This window comes from Palaemon carinicauda, chromosome 4 (assembly GCF_036898095.1).
Source record: "Palaemon carinicauda isolate YSFRI2023 chromosome 4, ASM3689809v2, whole genome shotgun sequence".
Classification (NCBI taxonomy): domain Eukaryota; kingdom Metazoa; phylum Arthropoda; class Malacostraca; order Decapoda; family Palaemonidae; genus Palaemon; species Palaemon carinicauda.
In genome coordinates this window covers 164,672,635-164,695,844 of record NC_090728.1, presented here as the reverse complement: position 1 = coordinate 164,695,844, position 23,210 = coordinate 164,672,635, and the positions used below count along the sequence as shown (strand labels likewise).

General features: G+C 41.7%; 2 protein-coding genes and 1 non-coding gene across 4 annotated transcripts in view; all 3 read right to left on the bottom strand.

Annotated features, from left to right (window-relative positions):
• LOC137640147 (probable endonuclease 4) overlaps positions 1-23,210 on the bottom strand; it is a 59,564-nt gene that overhangs the window by 24,812 nt on the left and 11,542 nt on the right. For both annotated transcript variants that reach the window (XM_068372640.1, XM_068372641.1), the window contains exons 3-5: positions 6,149-6,263; positions 4,058-4,194; positions 3,092-3,245 (exon numbers count right to left, since the gene is read on the bottom strand). In XM_068372640.1, the coding sequence (XP_068228741.1) occupies positions 3,092-3,245; positions 4,058-4,194; positions 6,149-6,263 (406 nt within the window). The remainder of the gene's footprint in view (positions 1-3,091; positions 3,246-4,057; positions 4,195-6,148; positions 6,264-23,210) is intronic.
• LOC137639180 (uncharacterized) lies at positions 8,153-15,436 on the bottom strand. Its single transcript, XM_068371468.1, has 2 exons — positions 14,944-15,436; positions 8,153-9,839 (listed from the first exon to the last, which is right to left on the bottom strand). The coding sequence occupies exons 1-2, from the start codon at positions 14,949-14,951 to the stop codon at positions 8,300-8,302; spliced, it is 1,548 nt and encodes a 515-aa protein (XP_068227569.1). The 5' UTR covers positions 14,952-15,436; the 3' UTR covers positions 8,153-8,299.
• LOC137640340 (5S ribosomal RNA) lies at positions 20,182-20,300 on the bottom strand. Its single transcript, XR_011044342.1, has one exon. It is a non-coding gene; the product is annotated as a 5S ribosomal RNA (ribosomal RNA).

The following is a 23,210-nucleotide window of genomic DNA, read 5'->3' as shown; positions in this document are numbered from 1 at the left end:
ATAAGAAATTTAATAGACCGTAAGTTCCTGTCCAACAAATTAAGATGAAAATCAGCTGCTGAACACCAGACAGGAGAATAATATTCGAAACAAGGTAGAACGAAAGAATTAAAACACTTCTTCAGAATAGATTGGTCACCAAAAATTTTAAGAGACTTTCTCAATAAGCCAATTTTTTGTGCAATTAAAGAAGACACAGACCTAACGTGTTTCTCAAAAGTAAATTTGCTGTCGAGAATCCCACCTAAAATTTTAAAAGTCATACAAAGTTAAGAAACATTATCAATGCTGAGATCTTGATGTTGAGGAGCCACTGTCCTTGATCTACTTATAATCATACTTTGAGTTTTGTTACGATTCAACTTCATAACCCATACTTTGCACCATGCACTAATCTTAGCTAGATCTCTATTAAGGGATTCAGTAACAATGGAATTGATGAAAAGAGAGTAGCATCGTCTGCATATGCAACAAGCTTGTTTTCTAGGCCAAACCACAAGTCATGTGTATATAGTATGAAAATTAATGGGCCAAGAACCCTGAGGAACACAATATGCATTAGGATAAAAAAAACTACATGAAACAATCCTTAAAAACTTCAGTTGATAAATCTTAGCAAGCAAATACTAACTTTTTACACCACAGATTCTGCCCATGAGCTGCACCAATGAGCAATGCAGTTAATTCTAATAGTTAAGCCTTCTCCATCATGAGACTCAATACTGTACTACACAGTATTCTAGAAGTTTTATTCCAGCTGTGACCAAGTTGTGGAGTGATCTTCCTAATCAGGTAGTTGAATTGGTGGAACTTCAAAAGTTCTAACTTGCAGCAAATGTTTTATGTTGAATAGGCTATTTTAATATTGTTACTGTTCTTAAAATTCTAAAAATTCATGATTTTAAGAATGTTAATTGTGCTTTATTGACTTATTTTCGTATTTTTATCAATTTTGAGTTCATTTTAACAATCCACAATGTGACCTTTTTCTTACTTTGGTTATGATCAGCTAATCTCCAGCTGCCTCTACTGTAAGGAGAATTTGTGCTCATACAAATAACAAAGAGTATTGTTTTTATAATCATGTAACTTATTCAAAACACTTTCATAATAAATACTACATCAGCACCAATATGTTACAGCATACCATAATTTTCATAGTTTATTTATAGCTATTATTGGTAGGGGATTCAGCATTATGAAGCTTCATCTGTGGTGGATAACGGGGGAGGGTGGGCTGTGGCACCCTAGCAGTACCAGCTGAACTCGGTTGAGTCCCTTGTTAGGCTGGGAGGAACGTAGAGAGGAGAGGTCCCATTTTTGTTTTGTTTCATTTGTTGATGTCGGCTACCCCCCAAATTGGGGGAAGTGCCTTGGTATATGTATGTATGTATGTACTGTATGTGTATGAATACTGTAAGTTTTTTTTCTCTCTCTCTCTGAGGAGCCTTAGAATAAATACATATAGCCGAAGAAAACAAAATTCTTTGTTTCCTCAAAGTGTCAATTAAATACTACACACAAAATAAACTTAAACTTATCTTAAAACAATGCTCTATAGTAAGCTAAGCTTAAAATATGTCATTCGATTTCATCAACTGATCTCTAGTTTCAGCCTACAACAAAGCATATGTACTGAAAGTAGTCTAGAATAATGGTGGTTTTTTATGTTAGCTGAACTTTATTTAATCCTTTTTGTACTTTTCTCTTATCAATTTGAGGTCTTTTCTAACAGCAGCAATGACCCATTGTTTTCATTTTGGTTTTGTCATCAGCCTATCACAAAGTGACAATGATACTGAGAATAAGGTATACTCGCATATAATTAACAGAGTATCGTTGATATAATTTTCTAACTTATATAGTATTATAAGACCAAAAATTCTGCAAGTCTTTTGAAATCTAAGCATTTTTAAAGAATGGAACATCATCATAAAAAAGGCAATGTTACTGTAATACCCATATTTATCACAGTAGTTTCAAATGTGTAACAAAATGTCCCTATGGTCTTTTTCTCGGCCCCCTACCTAGATAAACAATTGTTCTACAGAAGATTGCAGCTTTTACATTATCCCAACTAAATGAGAATCAAGACAAACCATTGCTTTTAGGGCTATGACATCAAAATATGACTATCAAATTGAGATAAGTGTATTGGAAATCTACTCTATAATCTCCTAATCATGCCCAACTATTACTGATGAAACTCTCCTCTAACTAGACTTCTATGACAATATTTTATGAATTTTAGAAATTCTTGTATTTTTTTATAAAAAATAGCTGAGCCAAGCCTCTGATTTAAATCCATGTAATTCAAAATACTATTAAATGCCAATTACTGTAAAATTGTTCCATCTCATGCAGTTACCAAACATTTTTAAATACGGTATTTCTTAATCAAGAACAATTAAAAGTGCACTTAATATCTGCTAACATCTTTCCTTCTAACATATGATGCTATACAGTATATGTTATGGTCAATCAAAACCCTCAACAATATATATTTTTGTTAGAGGTTTAAGCTGAAAAATCTAGTTTTATGGTAGTGGCCTGAATATCACATTTCCATGCAAAGGTACAAAAGCAGAAAGAAAATATTGGAGTTGGAGACCCATGAGGTTGGGGATAATGGGTGAAAGTAAAAGATTGAGAGCAATTCAATTATAAGCCAAATGAATGCTGCAAATTTTTTCCAAAACCACATAGGACATACATAATATGCTGTCTGAACTACTGTATAAAGTGATTAACTTTCTTTAAGCCACACCATGCAATGAAGTTATCACAGTGTTTTATTCTTAATATATATACAGTATCATACAATAAATTTTTTTTTTCATGGATTTCTTTATTTACATCTTTCAGTATAGAAGTTCTATATATTTGTCAGAGACAAGTGAAATCTCTGAATGAAGACTACTTAAAAACAAACAATGAGATATTCACTGAATTTATATAAAGGCATTGATATGCAATGTTTTGATAAAGCTTTAACATTTTAAAACATACAATCAAATGACAAGTGTCCATAAATAAAAGAATACTTCTGATGACGCTATATCAAATAATAAGGAAATCCACTATTACTAACCAGGATGAAAATTGTAATGAGGTATCCCCAGTCTTTCGCAACGACGGATTTCTTCCAAGAGCATATCACGGCTTTTAGTTAACGTTTCCGAGACAGGGCAACCAAGATTCATTAAATATGATCCATGTGGAAGAATTAAATGAGGTGGCAGATCCTGAAATAAGATTAATAAGGCAGATCCTGAAATAAGATTAATAAAGCTAATACAAGACATACATAATGTTATATACTCCATCTTCCTTATAATGCCCTACACTTTAGAAAGTTTATCCTGACATCAAATTTGGAATTCTATAGGATACAGGCTGAATTTTGACAATTTTTCATAATGCTCTACCCTTGATGATTACAAAAATAATTGGAAATATTTATATAAAAATTATACGTGGGAAAATTTTCTGTTCCTTATGCACAATTTCTTATTCTAACAAAATCAATTTCCAAAGCACATGTCAAATCATAGTCTTCTTTGAGCCAGTTTCTATAACTTCCATGCCATTCTTTATGTTTTCTGGTTTTACTGTAGTTCTCCCTCTTAGTAGTCTTCATCCTATTATAGTTGTGTCAAGTTGTAGGAAATAGTGTTGTAGTTTTCCATTATAGTTTGTGTCAAGTTGTAGGAAATAGTGTTGTAGTTTTCCATTGGTTGAGGGAGTGTGTGTGCATTACAGCTAGTTGTGTACTCATTTTTATCGTTAAAAATATCACAAAATTAAATTTTATTACCTAGTACTTTTTTCCGAGTCTCACTGTATAGAGCTGAAAAATTTGGCTTTAAATCCATCACAAACACAAATACATGTACAACTACCGAGTAGGTCTCAAACCAAAAACAATAATAATCCGAACTTTACATCTTCAAAGATAAGCAAATCATTTAAAAATTCTAATTGTTTCACTTCAGTATTGAAATCAAAATATACACGGCTACAAACTACTAATTATGGAAGCAGTAATGTACTGTACCTTCATAGTTTTTTTCCATTTATTTACAGTGTTATCATCGAGGGGTTTGGCAGCCCACTGACGCTGTGTTCGCAGAAAAAGTGCAAATGATTTTGCATTACATTCTTCAGCATTCATAAATGCATTCCACACTCCACCTGAAATTTTAATGTTCCAGATTTACAAGTACAGTAGTTCCAATTTGAACCACAAAATTCAACCAAGAAAAAAAGCACAGAATATTTTATTTTGTAGTAAAATTAAGTTAACTTAAATGATATTCTTATCTAGAAATCCTGAAATAAATAAAAAGAGATATAAAAAAAAAAATTGCAGGTAACAAAACATAATTTTCATCCAAATAGTGTAAAAAAAGGTTAACACTTGTTTTTTCCTAGCTATAGGAACCTGAGTCCTCTAAAACAGGGATTTGTCTTCAGCTGACCTGGAAGAACTGTTAATAGGATAATTAATTAATGACAAGTGGTGTGAGGGGGAAGTCCCACCAACCCCATGCCCTGCCACAAACTAGACACCACCAGCCTTATGCCTAAAACGGAGAGGGGTGTTTGAGGTAGGAAATATAATGTAAAAGACTTGGGTTTGCATAGCCAGGATAAATATAAATTACTTTTAAAATTTGTTATTTGTTCCTACACTACACAAATCTTTAGTCCTTTAAAATAGGGAGACTGACTCATTGGTGGGAGGCAGTGCTATAAAACCAAACCTTTTTTTTTCTTCCATGAAAATGTCATCATTTCTAATCCTATACAGGAGTGAGGAAGATGACTCCCAACAACCTCCCAAGACCTAATCATAGAGATGTACAAGCTGATAGGGCCTTGGTCAGTACTAACTTTTAAAAAGAAAGAAAAAAAAAATCCAGTAATTAAAGGATACAACATGAGAAATGTTACCATGCCAGCCTAGGAACTTAGTTCCACGGTAAGCAAAGAGCGAAGCATCCTTCGAGTACAGACCAATCCCCCAAGGAGGAGAGATTCAAACACTACTGAAATGCTGATTCTGCAGAAGCAAGCCATGAAGTCCATAACCTGCTGTAAAGTGCTCTGGGTGGAGTGACACATTCTCTACAAACCCAATTGAAGCTAGTCTCTCTCTCAGGACCTATCTGACAGCTTGCAAAATAGGACACCACTTGATTTGAGGTCAACCCACAGTGTCCCATAAAAGAGACCAGGAAGGTGGAGAAACACGTTCCACTCTACCTGAACAGACAGGATACTCAATTCCTGGAGGAACCATTGCCTACTGCCAATATAACATAAGTATTTGCCATACTGGGGTCACAGTCTGGCCACCTGAAGCATAAGTAAACTGTCACCAGGTGAGCTCCATCACTTCCTCATGGAAGAAGAGGGTGGCTTTTGTGAGAGGAGTATGGCTTTCAAGGGCAGCAGGGTAGCATCTTCCCTACAGTGTTAGTAATTGGTGCATGAGAGCACTCACCAGCAACCAATGCCACAGCAGTAGCTGTTGCATCAGGCTTTAGCTTCGCTTATCAAAACCCCAAAGGAATTGGTCAGCGGGTAAGTTCTGTTACTCCCTGTGGCTCTCTAACGACAAGGAGGCTCATACGGCAGGGCAGAAACCTACCCATAAAAGTGCCAGTATCAATCTGACAACACTAGATGCGTCTCCATGCTGACAAGTTGCTTCCCACTCTTACTAAAATGAGACAAAGATATTAGTGAAAAATTTCAGGTCTGTTGGAAAGCATTGAGAACAAATCTGTGCAGCTTGATGGCCAAAATCGGAATTAAAGCTCTAAGCACAGACAGACCTATACTACCAGTGGCAACTGGGTGCTGGCTGGCAAAACCTCGATAATTCTTCGTTGGCCATATCCAGCTTTTGCCAAAATCTTACCCCTACTGAAGGACGAAGGTTTGTATTTGCGTAGGAACAAACCCTGTTTAACAAAAACCATTACAAGCCACCACATGACTCCTAGATGAGGGACAAGTAAGAGCCGTCTTATTCACTATTTGATACAGCTTTATAAAGTTTACTAGAGTTCCAATCCTAAACTACTATTGACTAACCACATTCTTAAAATCAGATAATTTGTTCAGTAAATGGATTTACCTGCTCCCGATACATGGCATCCGACATACATCTTTCCAGTCGACGGAACAGGAGGAGGGCCTTCCCCAAGACTTTCATATTTTGCAGGTCTTGGAACTGGTTGTTTATTTTCATCCTGAAAAAGTTAGTAGATAAAATATACGATTTTATTAGTAAAAATCACATCAAACATTTACTGGCAATTTAAACTTCTATAACTAGGACATTTTATTATCATATTCTAAATGATGCAATTATCCTGAACATAAATATAGAATTCTTATTAAAGTACAGTTGATTTTCCCTTTCCACCAGTGTGTCATCAATGGGTTCACTTATCCACCACCAACCAAATATAGAATAATAAAGAAAAAGAAAAGAAATCCATGGCAGGTCCATTTATCCCAACTTTAAGACATGAGTTACAACCTCCATTCTCCAGCAGTCATAAGGAAATTACCCTCCCCAACTCATAAATAATCCTTTAAATCTTTCATGCAAAGGAAAATAAGGTGGGTAAAGTTAGACATATCTGATGTTTTCAGTTTATGATATATTTTCAAAAGAACTTTCTATAAATAAGTTTGTGAATGAATGAATGATTAGTAAATACCTGGCACAATGACATCAATGGTCGCTGATGCCCATTGGACTATGATTAACAAAGAATTAGTAACCGATGATGAAAAATTTAGGAAATAAAAAATGAATAAATAACAATAAAACATCTAAGATTTTATATAAATTTCAAAAATGAGTAAAGAAGCAAGCTTCCAATATGAACTTAAAAATACCACTGGCATCATAAACAACTTCAAGAATCTTGGTGAGGATATACCTGCCATCTTCATTATGAGCTCTAGAGAGTAAATTGTTCTCAGATATCTTCAAGGTTGGGATATTCAATCAGTAAATGCCTAATAGTCAGGAAAACCAGGCAATCATCACAAAGGCCGGCACCTGCCAGTCATCAAAAATTCAGGTGTTAACACAAATGTGCCCGATTTGTAGGCAACAGAGTGGAGTTTCCCACCTTCTAATCATGTCATATTTCCATGGAGATATAGAATTTGTGATCATCTTATTGTGAAGATGTCTTTGATTTAGTTAGCAATAACTTCTTAATTAGTCTAGTATCTTACCTCTTCCTTTAGTTTAATATTAATTGAATTTCTCTCAGGAGTTTACATAAGCAAAGTTTCGTGGGTGAGGGATACGAATGCTGGTTTCTTTCTTTACTAGACATAAAAAGGGGTTTGAACAGGCACTTACAAGCAGTCAAAAACAAAAGCGTGGTTTCTACATTAACACTTAGTGATGAACTCAGACGTCTTGACACTGGCTGGAGAATTTGGTGAATCCTGGTTTAGTTAGGCCTAAACGTCATCTATAGGCCTACTGTCGTCGCTGAAGTATAAGCCTTCGTCAGGTGTTGGGAAGGCTGGCGCGAAGTTCTAGACACGCCTTGGTCACTCGGGGACGTCACGCCTCTCGGTCGCTCTGGGACGTCTCGCCAAACGCACTCACAGACACTCAGGTGCGGGCGTAGTAACTTTGTTCGTCGTCCTTCGTTCTCAGGGGTAATTGTTCCCCTGTAATTTCGCGGCTGCTTTAGTATTCTACGTAATCGCCGTCCCTCAATTTGGTATAGGCAGCCGCCATGTGTTGTCGTCAAGGAGACCCGGCAGGTTAAGTAGGTCGTTAGACCTATTATACAGAGTGACTACTAGGAAGAGAGCGAGATGCCGTCTTCTCGTTGCTTATATATGGTCGTCCTGGGCGTGTCAAGCTATCCTTAATCACGTGACTTTTTCCCGGCTTCCACGTCTCATTCGTCTATGTTCCGTTCGACATTCAAGAACGGATCCTGTCGTTTGGGGGGGTTGTTTACGGGAAAGAACCCTGGAGTCAGCGAAATTAGTTGAAAACATCCTACCTAACTCCCGTTCACTCTCCTGTCTCTCCACAACTCTTTCTATATCTTTACAATTACTACTAACTGCATTTGTCTCCCCACTTCTTATTAATTAACAAAACCCACAAATAAAGACATCAATAACATACATAAACCTTCTGCATACGAAACTTACTCAAAAATAAGCATCTGTCTGACACCACTCGGCCAGCTACTAGGATTCTTATAGAATCCTCACATACAACAAAACAACAAACCTATTCTTTAGGTTTCCCAGTAATAACTAGTAGCAACTCATTAATCCTTTCCAATTTTCTGAAAACCAAATACTTCACCACATTATATGTTACCACAGTAATAAGTACAATCAAAAACACATTACACATAGTCAGAAATGGTGCAACATCTTTCTTGTAAAACAGAACATAATCATTATCAAGTGGCATTGCCACATTTTCTACCACTGTTAATTTGTCTAGCTGAAAATGATTAATCTTGTTCTCGTAACTCTTTGCAATGGAAGATTGATTTAACTCATAATGCAAAAACACACTTGGTACATAATAGAGATAATCATTTATCACTACTGAGCAAGAATCTGCAAATGACTTCAAGTTTCCTAACTGAAATGTTTGAGTCTTCCCATCACAAGTAACTTCTGCATTTTTAGTACTTTGTACATAAACAAAAATCTCATTACCTAAATGTAATGCCCTGTATGGCAAAGCAAAGGTTTCAAATTTACACTCTCTCACCAACTCATAATTCTCAAAGAAAATACCTTGGATACACGGAAAATTGCTCATAGGTTGTTTAATTTGCACAAAATTGCACATGGATTGACTTTCACTTATCAACACACACTGTTCTAAATCACCTTCTTCTAAAATAATCATCAACAACTTGTTCTTATCCAATGCTAGACGAACCTTCGGATGGTTCCAAATTATTGTTGCATTTCCTATCTTAACTGGGAAAGGATGTATTGTATATAGGTCAAACAAATTCATACCCTTGAAGGGGATCAATACCAACAAATACCCTTTTGTTACTTTCACAGTTGACATTGTGTAATACCAAAATATATCTTCTAGCAAAGGCTTGGAATGGCTATTTACCATACACCAATCGATAATTTCTTTCAAAGTTTTTGGAGAAATGATAGCAGGGCTGAGTATTCCCTTTTGTGCATTTATTAGTCCGTTCACAGATTCCTTGTGATCACCAATCTCGATTTCTACTTCATGAATCAACTTAAACACTTGTTCTATGTCACCTATTTTATTAGAAACATTCACGTTAACTTGATTAATAAATTCCACCATCTTTTTTATGTTCTCTACATTCTTATTATTATTTTCTATTAGAGTACTCATAAGATTACCCTTCTGATTAGCCCATTTCTCGATTAGTTCTACACGATCAGTCAAACCTTTTACATCGTTTTCTGTAGCCACTCCAAACAAAGCACTAAATGCACTACCTACAAAAGGTAATAAAGATCTCTTGTTTCTTTGAGGCCTGACAATGTCTTCAATTTTACCCTGTAAATTTCTTAATACTTCTACAAAGGCAGAATCACTATGGGTTAGTATGCACTTCCGTAGTTCTTTATCTAACTGGTTCAAATGTTCTTCCCTTTCTAATATTGAATTGACATTAATTTTTACTACAGCAAAATCTGTTAACAGTTCACCTTTTCCATGATTTTGTATCAAGGCCCCACTTTTAATGTCTATTTCGCAAGTGATACCGACCACCAGGGGTAGGATCAGAAGGAAGTTTTTCCACCACTTCCTGTAGAAGTTGAGAGGACCATGGATTAGTTTTTACAACCTTCATATGATTCCAATGGGCATACCTTACATCTAAATTCTGTTCATGTATCAGCTTAAATTTATTATTCCTTTCCCTTTCTAACACTCTATAAGGACCTTCAAATTTGGGAGATACCTTTTCATTTGGTCCTTCCTTTACATGTACCTTTATATATACTTGTGAGCCTATCTTCAGGTCAGTCATGGAACTAGTTGTGTCATAGTATTTCTTATTTACCTGTTGGCCCTTTTCTAAAGATTGTCTGGTTTGTCTTATTATTTGAAAGGTTCTTTGCAGTTTCCAAGCTATATAGTCCTGGTAATCATATGTGTGCCTAGGAGGTTTTGCGTCATCTAACAATGAGTTTGGCAGTCTTTTCTGATAACCATAAAGCAAAAAGTGTGGGGTTTCTCCTACTGTCTCATTTACTGTGTTATTCAAAGTAAACTGAACGTCCTCTAACGCTAGGTCCCAATCTTCTGTAGTTGGACTAATGATAGTTCGCAGTACATCCAGTATCTTCTTATTGGCCCTTTCCACTGTCCCATTTGAACTCGGCTTATAAGGGGTTATCTCGCATTTCTTTATCTCAAAAAATTCACAAAGCTTTTTCATTACCTCACTGGTGAATTCGGGTGCATTGTCCGACAAAAGTACCTCCGGACACGAATGTCTTGTGAGTATTCTGGTCTTTAAAGCTTCTGCAACAGAAACTGCAGTTCTATCTCTGACTGGGACAATTTCTAAATACCGAGTCAAATAATCAATGAATACCAGTATATATTTATTTCCTCTCAAAGTTTTTGGAAAGGGTCCTATATGATCCATCTGAACTACCTCAAAAGGGTTTAAATTACTAGGATATTTTTCTAAAGGAGCTCTGACATTTACATGACCTTTATGCCTATTACAAGTTTGACATTCATTTACAAATTGCTTTGCTTCTTCGCTGCACTTAGGCCAAAAATAATTTCTATTTATTGTTCTCAGAGTCTTTTTGATTCCTGGATGTCCTGCCAACTTGTGGGTATGTGTTAGAGTTAATACTTCTTTAGTCAGGGTGTCAGGCACATATAGTCTAGAGCAAGCACTCCTATCCTTAGCCTTCTTATATAATATCCCATTTATTAATTCAAAATCTGACCTAGAGGTTTCATCTTGTAGCAAATCTCCTATTATTTTCCTGATACCTTCTTGTTTCTCTTGTTCTATTTTAACTCTCTCCAAATCTAAGTCTACGACCTGACAGCTGAAACAAAAAGTGTTAGTTGTGATAATTCTTTCAGTATCCTCTTGTGCTCTAGATAATCCATCTGCTAAAGTATTAAACTTACCTGGAATGTATCTAAATTCTGGAGCAAACTCTAGCACACTAATAAACCATCGATTAAACTTTAAGTTATTAGTGAAAGCTCTTTTCTTAAATAGGTCACAGATGGGTTTATGGTCAGTAAGTACATTTACTTTGTGTCCTAACAAAATGTGCCGAAACTTTCTCAGTGCCCAATAAATGGCTAAACATTCCTTTTCGGTGGTATTGTAATTTCGTTCGGCCGCATTCAGGACTCTACTTGCATAATATACTACCCTCATTCGGGTTTTTGCCTTCTGTAACAAAACTGCTCCAATTCCTGTATTTGAAGCATCACATGCTAAGTAAAATTGCTTGCTAAAGTCTGGATACACTAAGATAGGATCTTGGATTAATTTCTCCTTCAACTTTTGAAAAGCCTCCTCTTGCTCTGCTTTCCATTCAAACTCTACATCCTTCTTAGTTAATTCTGTCAATGGTTTAGCTATAGTAGCAAAATTTTTGACAAATGGTCTATAGTATCCTATCATCCCTAAAAATCTTCTTACACCTTTCAAATTTTGTGGAGCAGGATATTCCACAATCGCCTTTATTTTTCCTTCTTGCATGCGTAATCCATCAGCACTGATCACATGTCCTAAATATTCTAATGATTTCCTCAAGAATTGACATTTCTTAACCTTTATCTTTAATCCTGCCAGTCTTAGTCGTTCTAAAACGATTTCTATGGTTCCGAAATGGCTCTCTATATCTTTGCTAAATATAATGACATCATCTAAATAGACTGACACATTCTCTATGTCTCCTAAGATCTGTAACATTAACCTTACAAAAGTCAATGGAGCTGATGTTAACCCAAATGGCATTACCTGAAATTCTAAGTGTTCTTTATGTGTGCTGAAGGCAGTTAATGGCTTTGATTCTTCGTCTAAAGGTACTTGCCAATATCCACTTAGTAGATCTAAGGATGAGAAGATCTTTGCTCCTCCTAACTGAGCCAAAACATCGTTTATTACAGGCATGGGCATCCTATCAGGAACTGTGTTCGCATTCAACTTGCGATAATCAATCACTAATCTGTAACTTCCATCTTTCTTTGGAATCAATAACATGGGAGAATTATAAGGTGATTTAGAGGGTATGACCACTCCTTCTTCTTTCATTTCTTCTATCATTTTATCTACTATTGGACGTTGGCTGATAGGTAATTTATAATTAGGTATGAAAAAGGGTTTAGCTCCATCATCTAGGATTATCTTATGTCTTAACACCTCAGTCCTACCTAACCTATCACCTGTAATTGCTATGCCCTGCCTATATTTATTTAAGGTTTCTATTAACCTTTTACGGTACTCAGGAAAATCGGTGTTATCTATCTCCCTATCTATTCCTGCATCAATGTTTCCTATGGTAAAGAATGCTTCCTCCTCTAACGGAATCATTTTGTGTGTAACTTCTATTCCTGTACAAAATTCTGTACCCGCTAACAAATGGAGTCTTTTATCAGAATAATTCATGACATAAGTAGTACAGGCTAATCCCTCCATCTGAACTAATGAGTTATCCATTCTGACATATTCTGGTAATCCTTCTGGGGTCAAGATTACATCATTATTTGTGTGTAGGCGGGTTATTAAATATACTCTAGTAAGAGTATTGGGCAGTAGTACTACATCTCTAGCTAGCCTAAATCTTATTTTGTTTGCATCTGCTGTGCTGATCAGACTTATCTCCCCAGTTTGTACTTGAGTACAAAAACATGAATCTTCATCTCCTCCTTTTTGAGATTCTGTTTCTCTTAAGTGTCTTAATTCTTGTGAATTCAATGTGCCTAGCAGCAAAACTTCTTGGAATTCCCTTTTATCTATTCTCTCAGATTCTCTGTCGACATTTTCATCCTTAGTATGTGTGCTGCCTTTACAAGAAGTAATTTCCCCCTTTTTGGGTGCAATTGCTAAATTCTCTTCTTTCTCCCTTTCTTCTGATTTTACTTTGATTTCCCTTTCTCCTTCTGAACCGGAGTGTGTTTCAACTATCGAAGCGGTCCCCTGCAAATTGGCCAAATTTGTAGTGGACTTGTCATCAACAAGTTGGAAACAGACTTCCTGATTATTTCCCTTTAGAACTAATCTTCTGTCTTGACAATCAAAAACTATGCCAAAATCTTGCATTGTTGCAAAAGAAATCAAAGCTCGAGCGGGAAATGCTACTTCTTGCAAAACCAAAAATGGCACTTGACACTTCTTCTCTAGCAATTCAATGTTTAAATCTATGGCTCCTACATTGTTAAGCTGATTGCCAGTTATCCCCTGAATTAATGTATCCTCACTCCTAATTGCAGAAATAGGTATATTCAAATAATCAGTTAAGGTATGGAGCCCTATGAGATTTACAGTACTTCCTGAATCTAACAAACTAAGACATTCTTTACCTTCTATCTTGATATTTGTCTTGGGTAATGATTGCTGTCGGAAGGATAAATATGTTGCTGGCAACGTGGATGTACCTCCGCTACCTGCAACATCCTTCCATTCTTTGGTTTCCCTATTTCCTGGACTCCTATCCTGCTCTTCTAGTCACTTTCTGTTACCTTGTTTTTCTTCGGAGTAATTAGTAGGGTTTGAGTTATCCCTTGCCTGTACCTGAGGAGTATTTTCGGAGGGTTTATTATGTTTCTTACCTTGGTACCAACATTCTTGGTCTGTGTGACCTCCTCTTTGACAATACCTATTCTTTGGTCTAGCTCCCTTATGAGGATAATTCCCTCTAGATTTATTTGTTTCATTATAATTTCCTCTTCTTTCTTCATTTGACTTGCCAGGGGGCTGGTTATTTTGATAATCTTTAGGGTAATGTTTATTCCTACCGGTCTCGTTTTTCTGTATAATTTCTTGACATTCGTTCGGTGTTTTTGTGGTTTTCTGGGCAGGATCTAACTTTAGGTCTTCCAACAAGGCCGCATACATCTTACTGTAGGCCACAAGATTTAGAACTTCATCTAGATCTACCAGGTTCTTATTATCCTTACTAAACTTGGTTCCGTCTCCTACCGTGATTGTGGGCAATGACAAAAAGTCTTCCCTAACTGCTCTTACCTGATCCCTAACCTGGGTACGCCAACTGGCCCTGGATTCACCTTCACATTTATTAGTTGAGGTAAGCCTATACAAGTTCGACAACCGATCGGTCTCCTTGGCCGATCGCCACAATAGTCTGCATTCCTCCTTGAACTCGTTGAAAGTGGTAATTTTTTCAAAGGCCTTACCGTTTAATGTAGGGTGAGCATCCCCTACGTCTACGTTGACTAACATCATTGCCTGTTTAATTTTTGCAACATCGTCAGTTATTTTAAAACTAGCGATCCTATTCTCTGTGTCCGCTAACCACTTATCTACACTGTATTTCTCTAACCTTTGTTTGTCGGGATTATCCCTACTTACATTTCCACAAAACCGTGTGGTTTGTGTGATCAGCCCAGCGGAATTCATATCGGCAATATTTGCTCTTACCGGACTCGAACTTCGGTTTCTAGTCAGATTTTGACGTCTTCCTACACTAGCACTTCGCGACCGTCTGTCTGCAGTTAATCTCAAGTCGTATTGATATTGTGTAAGTCTTTGGAAAATATTGTCCAGACTCATATCACAAAAAAAGGAAAAATTAAAACACCAAAATTTTCTTACGAGAGACAAATGCCCTAACTTCCTATTCTATAGAGAGACAGTATTTATACAAAACAAGAGAGTGAACGAAAACATGCAAACTACTCACATATCCATTGGTTCACGACTCCTTTGGTTTCCCTCTGTTTTTCTTGAGATTGTTTTGTATTTCTTCGACACTTAAAAGGGGGTTTCAGCACTTTCCTGAAATAAAGCCAGTATTAGTTCAAACTTAATACAACACGGCACAGTATCCCACCGCTGCCACCATTTGTGAAGATGTCTTTGATTTAGTTAGCAATAACTTCTTAATTAGTCTAGTATCTTACCTCTTCCTTTAGTTTAATATTAATTGAATTTCTCTCAGGAGTTTACATAAGCAAAGTTTCGTGGGTGAGGGATACGAATGCTGGTTTCTTTCTTTACTAGACATAAAAAGGGGTTTGAACAGGCACTTACAAGCAGTCAAAAACAAAAGCGTGGTTTCTACATTAACACTTAGTGATGAACTCAGACGTCTTGACACTGGCTGGAGAATTTGGTGAATCCTGGTTTAGTTAGGCCTAAACGTCATCTATAGGCCTACTGTCGTCGCTGAAGTATAAGCCTTCGTCAGGTGTTGGGAAGGCTGGCGCGAAGTTCTAGACACGCCTTGGTCACTCGGGGACGTCACGCCTCTCGGTCGCTCTGGGACGTCTCGCCAAACGCACTCACAGACACTCAGGTGCGGGCGTAGTAACTTTGTTCGTCGTCCTTCGTTCTCAGGGGTAATTGTTCCCCTGTAATTTCGCGGCTGCTTTAGTATTCTACGTAATCGCCGTCCCTCAATTTGGTATAGGCAGCCGCCATGTGTTGTCGTCAAGGAGACCCGGCAGGTTAAGTAGGTCGTTAGACCTATTATACAGAGTGACTACTAGGAAGAGAGCGAGATGCCGTCTTCTCGTTGCTTATATATGGTCGTCCTGGGCGTGTCAAGCTATCCTTAATCACGTGACTTTTTCCCGGCTTCCACGTCTCATTCGTCTATGTTCCGTTCGACATTCAAGAACGGATCCTGTCGTTTGGGGGGGTTGTTTACGGGAAAGAACCCTGGAGTCAGCGAAATTAGTTGAAAACATCCTACCTAACTCCCGTTCACTCTCCTGTCTCTCCACAACTCTTTCTATATCTTTACAATTACTACTAACTGCATTTGTCTCCCCACTTCTTATTAATTAACAAAACCCACAAATAAAGACATCAATAACATACATAAACCTTCTGCATACGAAACTTACTCAAAAATAAGCATCTGTCTGACATTATTCTGATCAACATAATTTCAATAATGTTGTCAAATATCACCAAGAGGTCTTTTGATATATGACCAAAAGTAATTACTGTACATGGAAGTGGATATATCCAGGAAGTAATGTCTACTGTCTCTTTTGCTAATTTGCCCGCCTCCTCATTTCTCAGCACCCACATGAGCTACAACCCAGCAAAGCTGAACTTCCTTGCCTGCAGTGCTATAAAATAAACTTCTAACATTTTTAAAACTAAAGAGTTTGTTGAATTAAAAAGTCAATGCCAGCTACACACTTTGTGCATCACTAAAATGGTAAAATTACACTCTTTCATTATTGATTTCTTTTCAATAGCAGTCAGAATACTATACAACTCTGCTGTAAAGATAACTGATGTTGAAGGGAGTGCACATTTACAGTTAAAAGAAGTAATGTACTATACAAATCCAATTCCAGCACTGGATTTGGAGCCATCCATAAATATAAATCCAGTATCCCTCAGCTGTTCTGCATATTCCAGGATGTTAATTGCTTTTCTTCATTTACCATGTACCTTTAGAGCCAGTGAAATACTTACAAAGGAGAATCTCTGGAAGTTTCCTTGGAGGGGTAAGTGTTAACTTAAGAGGTAGTACCCAACTCCCGGAAATATTCAGGCTATTAAGCAGTTGTTTCACTTTGAATCCACATGGCTTTGGGGATGAGGGAGTCTCATGGTATGAAAAGAAATTCTCTTTACAGGCAGTTTGAAGAGACAGTGAATTACGAAGCCTCTGTAACCTACATCAATATCTAATCATAGTAGGCTGATGATATATGTCCAGAGGCCACTCACTTGCCTCAACTAAGAAGACTAGGGACAGGGGATGACAAAAAAGAATCAGTAGTTAATCTGATACCAGCATGGTGAATGGAATCTGAAATTTTCAACTTGTTAGAGGAAGCTGAAGAATATAATTCACATCCATATAAAAGTTTTGCCCTGCTTGATAGGGCTATGTCACTGTTCCTTGTCTATGCCCTTTATGAACGGCCTCTAAACCTTTATACAGTCTTAGAAGAGTCTGACGATCTGTTCACCAAGATGTATAGGCCAATACTTTAAAAATATTTAAAATCTCTAAACATGACAAATTCGGAGATAATTTGTATTTTTCCTAACCATACAAACCTTAGCTATTTACATTGGGTATTACTTTCGGCGTAGCTGAAATGACGAGCCATTAGATTTTAACGAGGCTTTCCTACCCCGCGCTAGTTAGCAGGGGTAGGGGTAGCTTGCTACCCCTCCCTCCCTCACACACCGGTGAAATGTCTCACTTCACTTAGAGGTAGGACTTGACTTGGGGGACAGGGCTGGCGGGCAAATATATGTAAATAGCTAAGGTTTGTATGGTTAGGAAAAATACAAATTATCTCTGAATTTGTCATTTGTTCCGTAACCGAAATACAAACCACGCTATTTACATTGGGTGACTTACCCCTTAGGAAGGGTGGAAAGTCCCCAGCCATACTGGTTTTGGCTTTACCCGGGGACTCAGAATCCGAGTGAGTCGCACTCGAGAAAAGGAGTCCCTGCACCTCACAAGTTCCTTGCTCCACAAGGAAACGTGTGGCCTACATAAGCTTGTGTGTGAAGGAAGAAAGTGTGACCCGTCCTAGGCAGTTGACCTGGAGTTCCAGAAGGAACTCTGGGTTAGGACGCTCCCAATACCACCTCGTCAGGGTATGGGGGACGCGACAGTATTGACTCAATACTCGGAACACAAGGAAGCATGGTTTACCTGCAGAGGTTTGAGGTCAGCTATGCAGAGACCAGGATGCTGCTTCCCCAGTAGAGGGGACGATGAAGAAAGAAGTAAGGGCCAGACATACTTCTTTCGTTCATGCAGACTAAAACCTGATAACAATGCCCTCAACCTTCTGCTACCTGTCCAAAAAGGAGCCTGAGGTTAGACCAGCTGTTGTGTAGCCACCACAGAGCGATAGAAACGTATCGATACTCCTGTGGGTCACGTCCTGCAGGAAGCGGGCTGCGAAGGTCATTAGACGCTTCCAGACTCCAGCTTGTAGTACCTACGTCACAGAGTAGTTCTACTCGAAGGCGAGGGACGTTGCGCTGTATCCGACATCGTGCCGTAGGGCGACGTGACGGGGGAGGGTCTGGATTCAGGTCGAGATGAATACCCTTGAGTCCGAGCTGAAGAGGTATACTGGTGACTCTCCCCTGTGTCCTCCCTGTGCTCCCAAACCGGCTGCACGTGAGGACAAACTGCAGCTGTTCTCAAAGATAACTCCTCGATTCCTTTACTGGCAAGGAGAAGGTTTGGGTCATCTGATGCAGAACGGAGATTCGAAATCTTGAAGGAGTTGAACCGAAGGTCCGGGACTCCAAGATTCTGAGTCTAGAAAACAACTCAGGAGCGAACCTGAATATTGCCTTCCCCTATTCTCTTGAAAGGGCGGAGTCGTACGAGACCATGAAGATTGCTTACACACTGGCCGAGGCCAGAGTGAGCAGGAGCACCGTCCCCCAAGAAGGAATATGACCAGAGGCCTGACGTACTGGTTCTTGAGAAGATCTCTTAAGGGACCAAAGAGTCCGAACCATGCTCCATGGAGGAGGTCTCACTCCGACTGGGACAGGGACGTTCGCAGCTTCGCATGAGCGAAGAAAGGTCCAGCGGGAAGGAAAAAGTCTATTCCTTTCAGCCTGAAGGCCAGGGAAAGGCTGAGCGATAGGCTTCACTGCCGAGAGCGGAAAAGAGTTTCCTCCCGCCGAAAAGCAACAACTCCGTTATTGCTGGAGAAAAGGCCTCAAGGGAAGAGGTATCTCTCCCACGACACCAACCACAGAAGACTCTCCACTTCGCCTGGTAGACCAACCACAGAAGACTCTCCACTTCGCCTGGTAGACCCCTGCGGATGACTATCGCAGGTGACGCGACCTCCGCTCCGCGACCGTAGCGGGTTGTCTCTTCTTGAGGGGGCGGCGTAGTGTCTCCAGGCGTGACGCCGAAGCAATGCAACGGCTCGTGAAAGATGTTGTAGTGAGGTTGTTTGAGTAGCCTGTGTCGTGGAAGCTCTCCCGGGAGTTCTGTCAGGGGAAGCAGAGGGTCCGGAAACCGTTCTGCGTATAGTCACAGCGGAGCTCTCAGGGCTATCGAAAGGTTGACAGACAACCTGGTCTTGTTGAGACCCATTCTCAACAGACAACAATGGTGGGAAGACGCAGGCGTTGATGTTGTCTCACCGTCACCGGAAAGCAACGTGCCAAAGTGTCTTGGGGTCTGAGACTGGGGGGAAGAACAGCGGAAGCTTGAAGTTCCAGGCTGTCGTGATCAGGTCCCCCAGGCCAGGACTTGCTGGTTACTATAGGCCAAAGACCCCCAAGTACTCTCTATCTGTGAGGCTCTGCTCAGATAGTCGGAGAGAACATTCCTCTGCCCGGAATGAGCGAGCTGATGGTGGTATTGAGAGGACCTCGGATCATCTCAGTATCTCTACTGCAAGATGCGAAAGTATGAAAATGCGCCTCCCTGCTGGTTGGAATACACCAGTACCATGAAGTTGTCGCGCACGGAGCAACTCGGCAGGATCTGTAGGATCTGTAGTGGGGCCAGACTACGGCCCTTAACCTGCCTAAATGATGGGGAGGTACCCTTCAGGTCCTGACCATAGGCCTGAACCGGAAGATGCCCCCCCCCCCCCCCCCCATTTTCTTTGACGAGACCGAGAACAGCATCAAATGTAGGGAAAGGACGAGAATATCCACTCCCATGCAAGAGGTTCCATAGGTCAACCCATTGCCGGTCTAAACGTTCCGCTGGTCCCATAGGGACCAGAAAGTCCGGTTAATCGTTGCTTGGATACCACCGGAACTTGGGCCGCCTCACAGGGAACTTATCCTGAGGCGACCGTTCTGAACTAAACAAGTCAATGAGGAAAAGACACCCAGGAAACGTTCCAAGATGGGGCTGAAAGCTCTCCTTGACTGAGAACAGGTACTGCGACTCTCCTAAGCCTTGCCACAGTCAACTGAAGGGAAGGCTCGGAGAAGGAGTCAACAGCATCTGGTGTTCCCAGGCGGTCACCCATCCAAGTACTGACCAGGCCCAACGTTGCTTAACTTCGCTGATCGGACGAGAAGCGGTGTTTTCAACGTGGTATGGCCGTTGACTCAATATCATGGCTAGATACTCCAGATCTTGAGGCAAAAGTAGAGAAGGCTCCTAGCAAATTACCATGATCCCTCACTCTTGGTAAAGACCCGGAAGATTGTCCTGGTGTCGAAGAAGGTCGAACCCGAGCCTACCGGAGTTGACCAGACCTCCAAAAAGCGAAGGAGGCGGAAGCCTGCTCCTGAGCGGCCATGAGGAAAGCAGGGAGAGTTCTCTGGGGAAAAACCTGCGATGCCGCGGCAGGATCGCCACACCGCATCTTAAGCAGGAACACCTGTAGTCAAGGCTGAATTCCAAGAGCTTCCTGGAAGATGGATGGAATGGAACCTGGAAGTACCCGTCCTCCCGATCCAGGGCCTAAGGAGTCCTGCAGCCTCGTTACCAGTCTGATCGACTCTGCTGTTCCACGCTGGACGAAGTTTGTTCGACAAACCTGATCAGAGCTGAGAGGTCGACGACGGAACTCCGGTCTCAGATGCTTTCCCAGAAGAAAGGATCGACTGAAGAAGCTGGGGGGGGGGGGAGCCGTCGACGACCCCATGGAGGACCTTCTCCTAAGGAATGGATCCTTCTGCCCAACAGGCAAACCTCTTGCCGACCCCATGGCATAGAGGCTCAGTGACACTGGATTCGCTGACAGTGACGGAGAGATGGTAAGAGCGAGGCGCGATATCCTTGGCTGATCACGGAGATCGTGCAGGAATCGGCATCGAGAAGGTGTTATCCGGACAAGTAACCTTAGGCATCCCCCCAGCGTGAGACCTGCAAGGGAGGTTGCCAATCCTAGAGTTTGTGAACTCTGCCGCTCCCTCTAGGATTATGCCTCCCCGAGAGAGCCTCCCATGCTACCTGTCCCTGACAGGAGGGGACTGCTATTGTACACCTTGTCTTAGCTGCCGTAGCCGGTCCGATAACTTAGGCTGACGAGGCTGAATGAAGAGGCGTCAGAGGCCTGCAGGGTCTGGAAGAAAGCGCCTTGGAGGAGTGAAAATGGAAGTCGACTTCCTCCGCACAACAGCTGTCCATGTCTCTATCCTTGGGCTCAAACAAGCTCTTCCCAAGGATGGAAGAGTGTCTGAGCTTGTCGACATCCACGGATGAGACACCCAAGAGGAAGCCCTCGGTCACTGCGTCTAGATGCTCCAACATCGAGTTTGCCCGCAAGTTCGAAACTTGGCGACGGAACGCCAAGGTGCTTGAGCCCGAGAGGAGGAAAGTACTGTACCCATGATCTTCCTGGAGCTTCTTTGTACAAAACCTCGGGTCGCAACCGAAGAGGGAAGAGACCTGGTAAGCCCCTTCCACGAGATGGAGAAGAGGAAGGGCTAAACCAGTCACCCCTTGCCCGACGGACAAATCTCGAACGGAAAGCTCCTTGGCAAGACCCTTCCAGGGAATGACGAGGAGGAAGGGCTAAACCAGGTTCTGGAAAGAAGAATGTTGCTCAGACCTCCCTGAAGATTCTTCCTGCTCTTGCACGTGCCATGCTCTGCGTTTACTGGGTGAAATACGCGCTCCAGAAGACTCGCTAGGCTGGCCGTGTTGCGAAACCCCCACGGGAATCGCGGTCGCAATCGCCCCGGCGCTCGCGCGATGGTAAACCAATGGTTCGCGCGTGGCCGAACGCGGAAGCGCCCGTGCGCGGGCACGCAGACGAAAGTGCGCGAGGGAGCGCAGAAGGAGGGCGAGCGTGGTAGGAAGGGCGAGAGCTGGTGGTCGGAATCCGATAGTTCACAGGCGAGCGATGACCCGTAGGCAAGCAATGGCTACTGCAGGAATCGAGCCGGCGCTCGCGCGATGGAACACCGTCGGTTCGCGCGATGGAACACCGTCGGTTCGCGCGATGGAACACCGTCGGTTCGCGCGATGGAACACCGTCGGTTCGCGCGATGGAACACCGTCGGTTCGCGCGAAGGAACACCGTCGGTTCGCGCGAAGGAACACCGTCGGTTCGCGCGAAGGAACACCGTCGGTTCGCGCGAAGGAACACCGTCGGTTCGCGCGAAGGAACACCGTCGGTTCGCGCGAAGGAACACCGTCGGTTCGCGCGATGGAACACCGTCGGTTCGCGCGATGGAACACCGTCGGTTCGCGCGATGGAACACCGTCGGTTCGCGCGATGGAACACCGTCGGTTCGCGCGATGGAACACCGTCGGTTCGCGCGATGGAACACCGTCGGTTCGCGCGATGGAACACCGTCGGTTCGCGCGATGGAACACCGTCGGTTCGCGCGATGGAACACCGTCGGTTCGCGCGATGGAACACCGTCGGTTTGCTCGCGGGCGAACATTGGAGCGCATGCGCGTAGGCGCGCGGGCACGTGGGCGTGTGGTCGTGCAGGCACGTGGGGGCGCGGGCGAGTGCAGGCGGTCGGGAGACCGATGGCGCGTAGGCGGGCGATGGCGCGTTGACGAGCGATGGCGTGTCTTGGCGAGCGATGGCCTGTAGGCGAGTGAAGGCGCGTTGGCAAGCGATGGCGCGTCGGCGAGCGGTGGTGCGCTAACAAAACGCTGGCGCGCAGGCGAAGAATCGCGCTGGCGGGTAGGAGATCGCTAACACGTAAGAGACTAGGGATGGTTGGCGCGCATCGCGCTAATCAGAAGGCGCGCAGGTGCATCAGGAAGGTGAGCGCTGATGCGAGCTGTCAATCAGGCGATCCTGGACGGTCAGGAAAAACCGCTGGCGCCCATTGGTGCGTGGCAGGAAGGGGCGTGCAGATGTGCGCTGGCGATTGAAGAAAGCTGGCGCACAGAAGGACCGAAGTAAAGGTGAGCGGTGGCGAGCAGGAGGAAGATCTACGGCAAGACTCAGCTACCGGAGATCGTGGTCCACAGCAGGCGAGCGCTAGATCGCTACTGATGGTGTCCAGGGGACCTGTAACGCGTAGAAGATCGCTGACGAGCAGGCG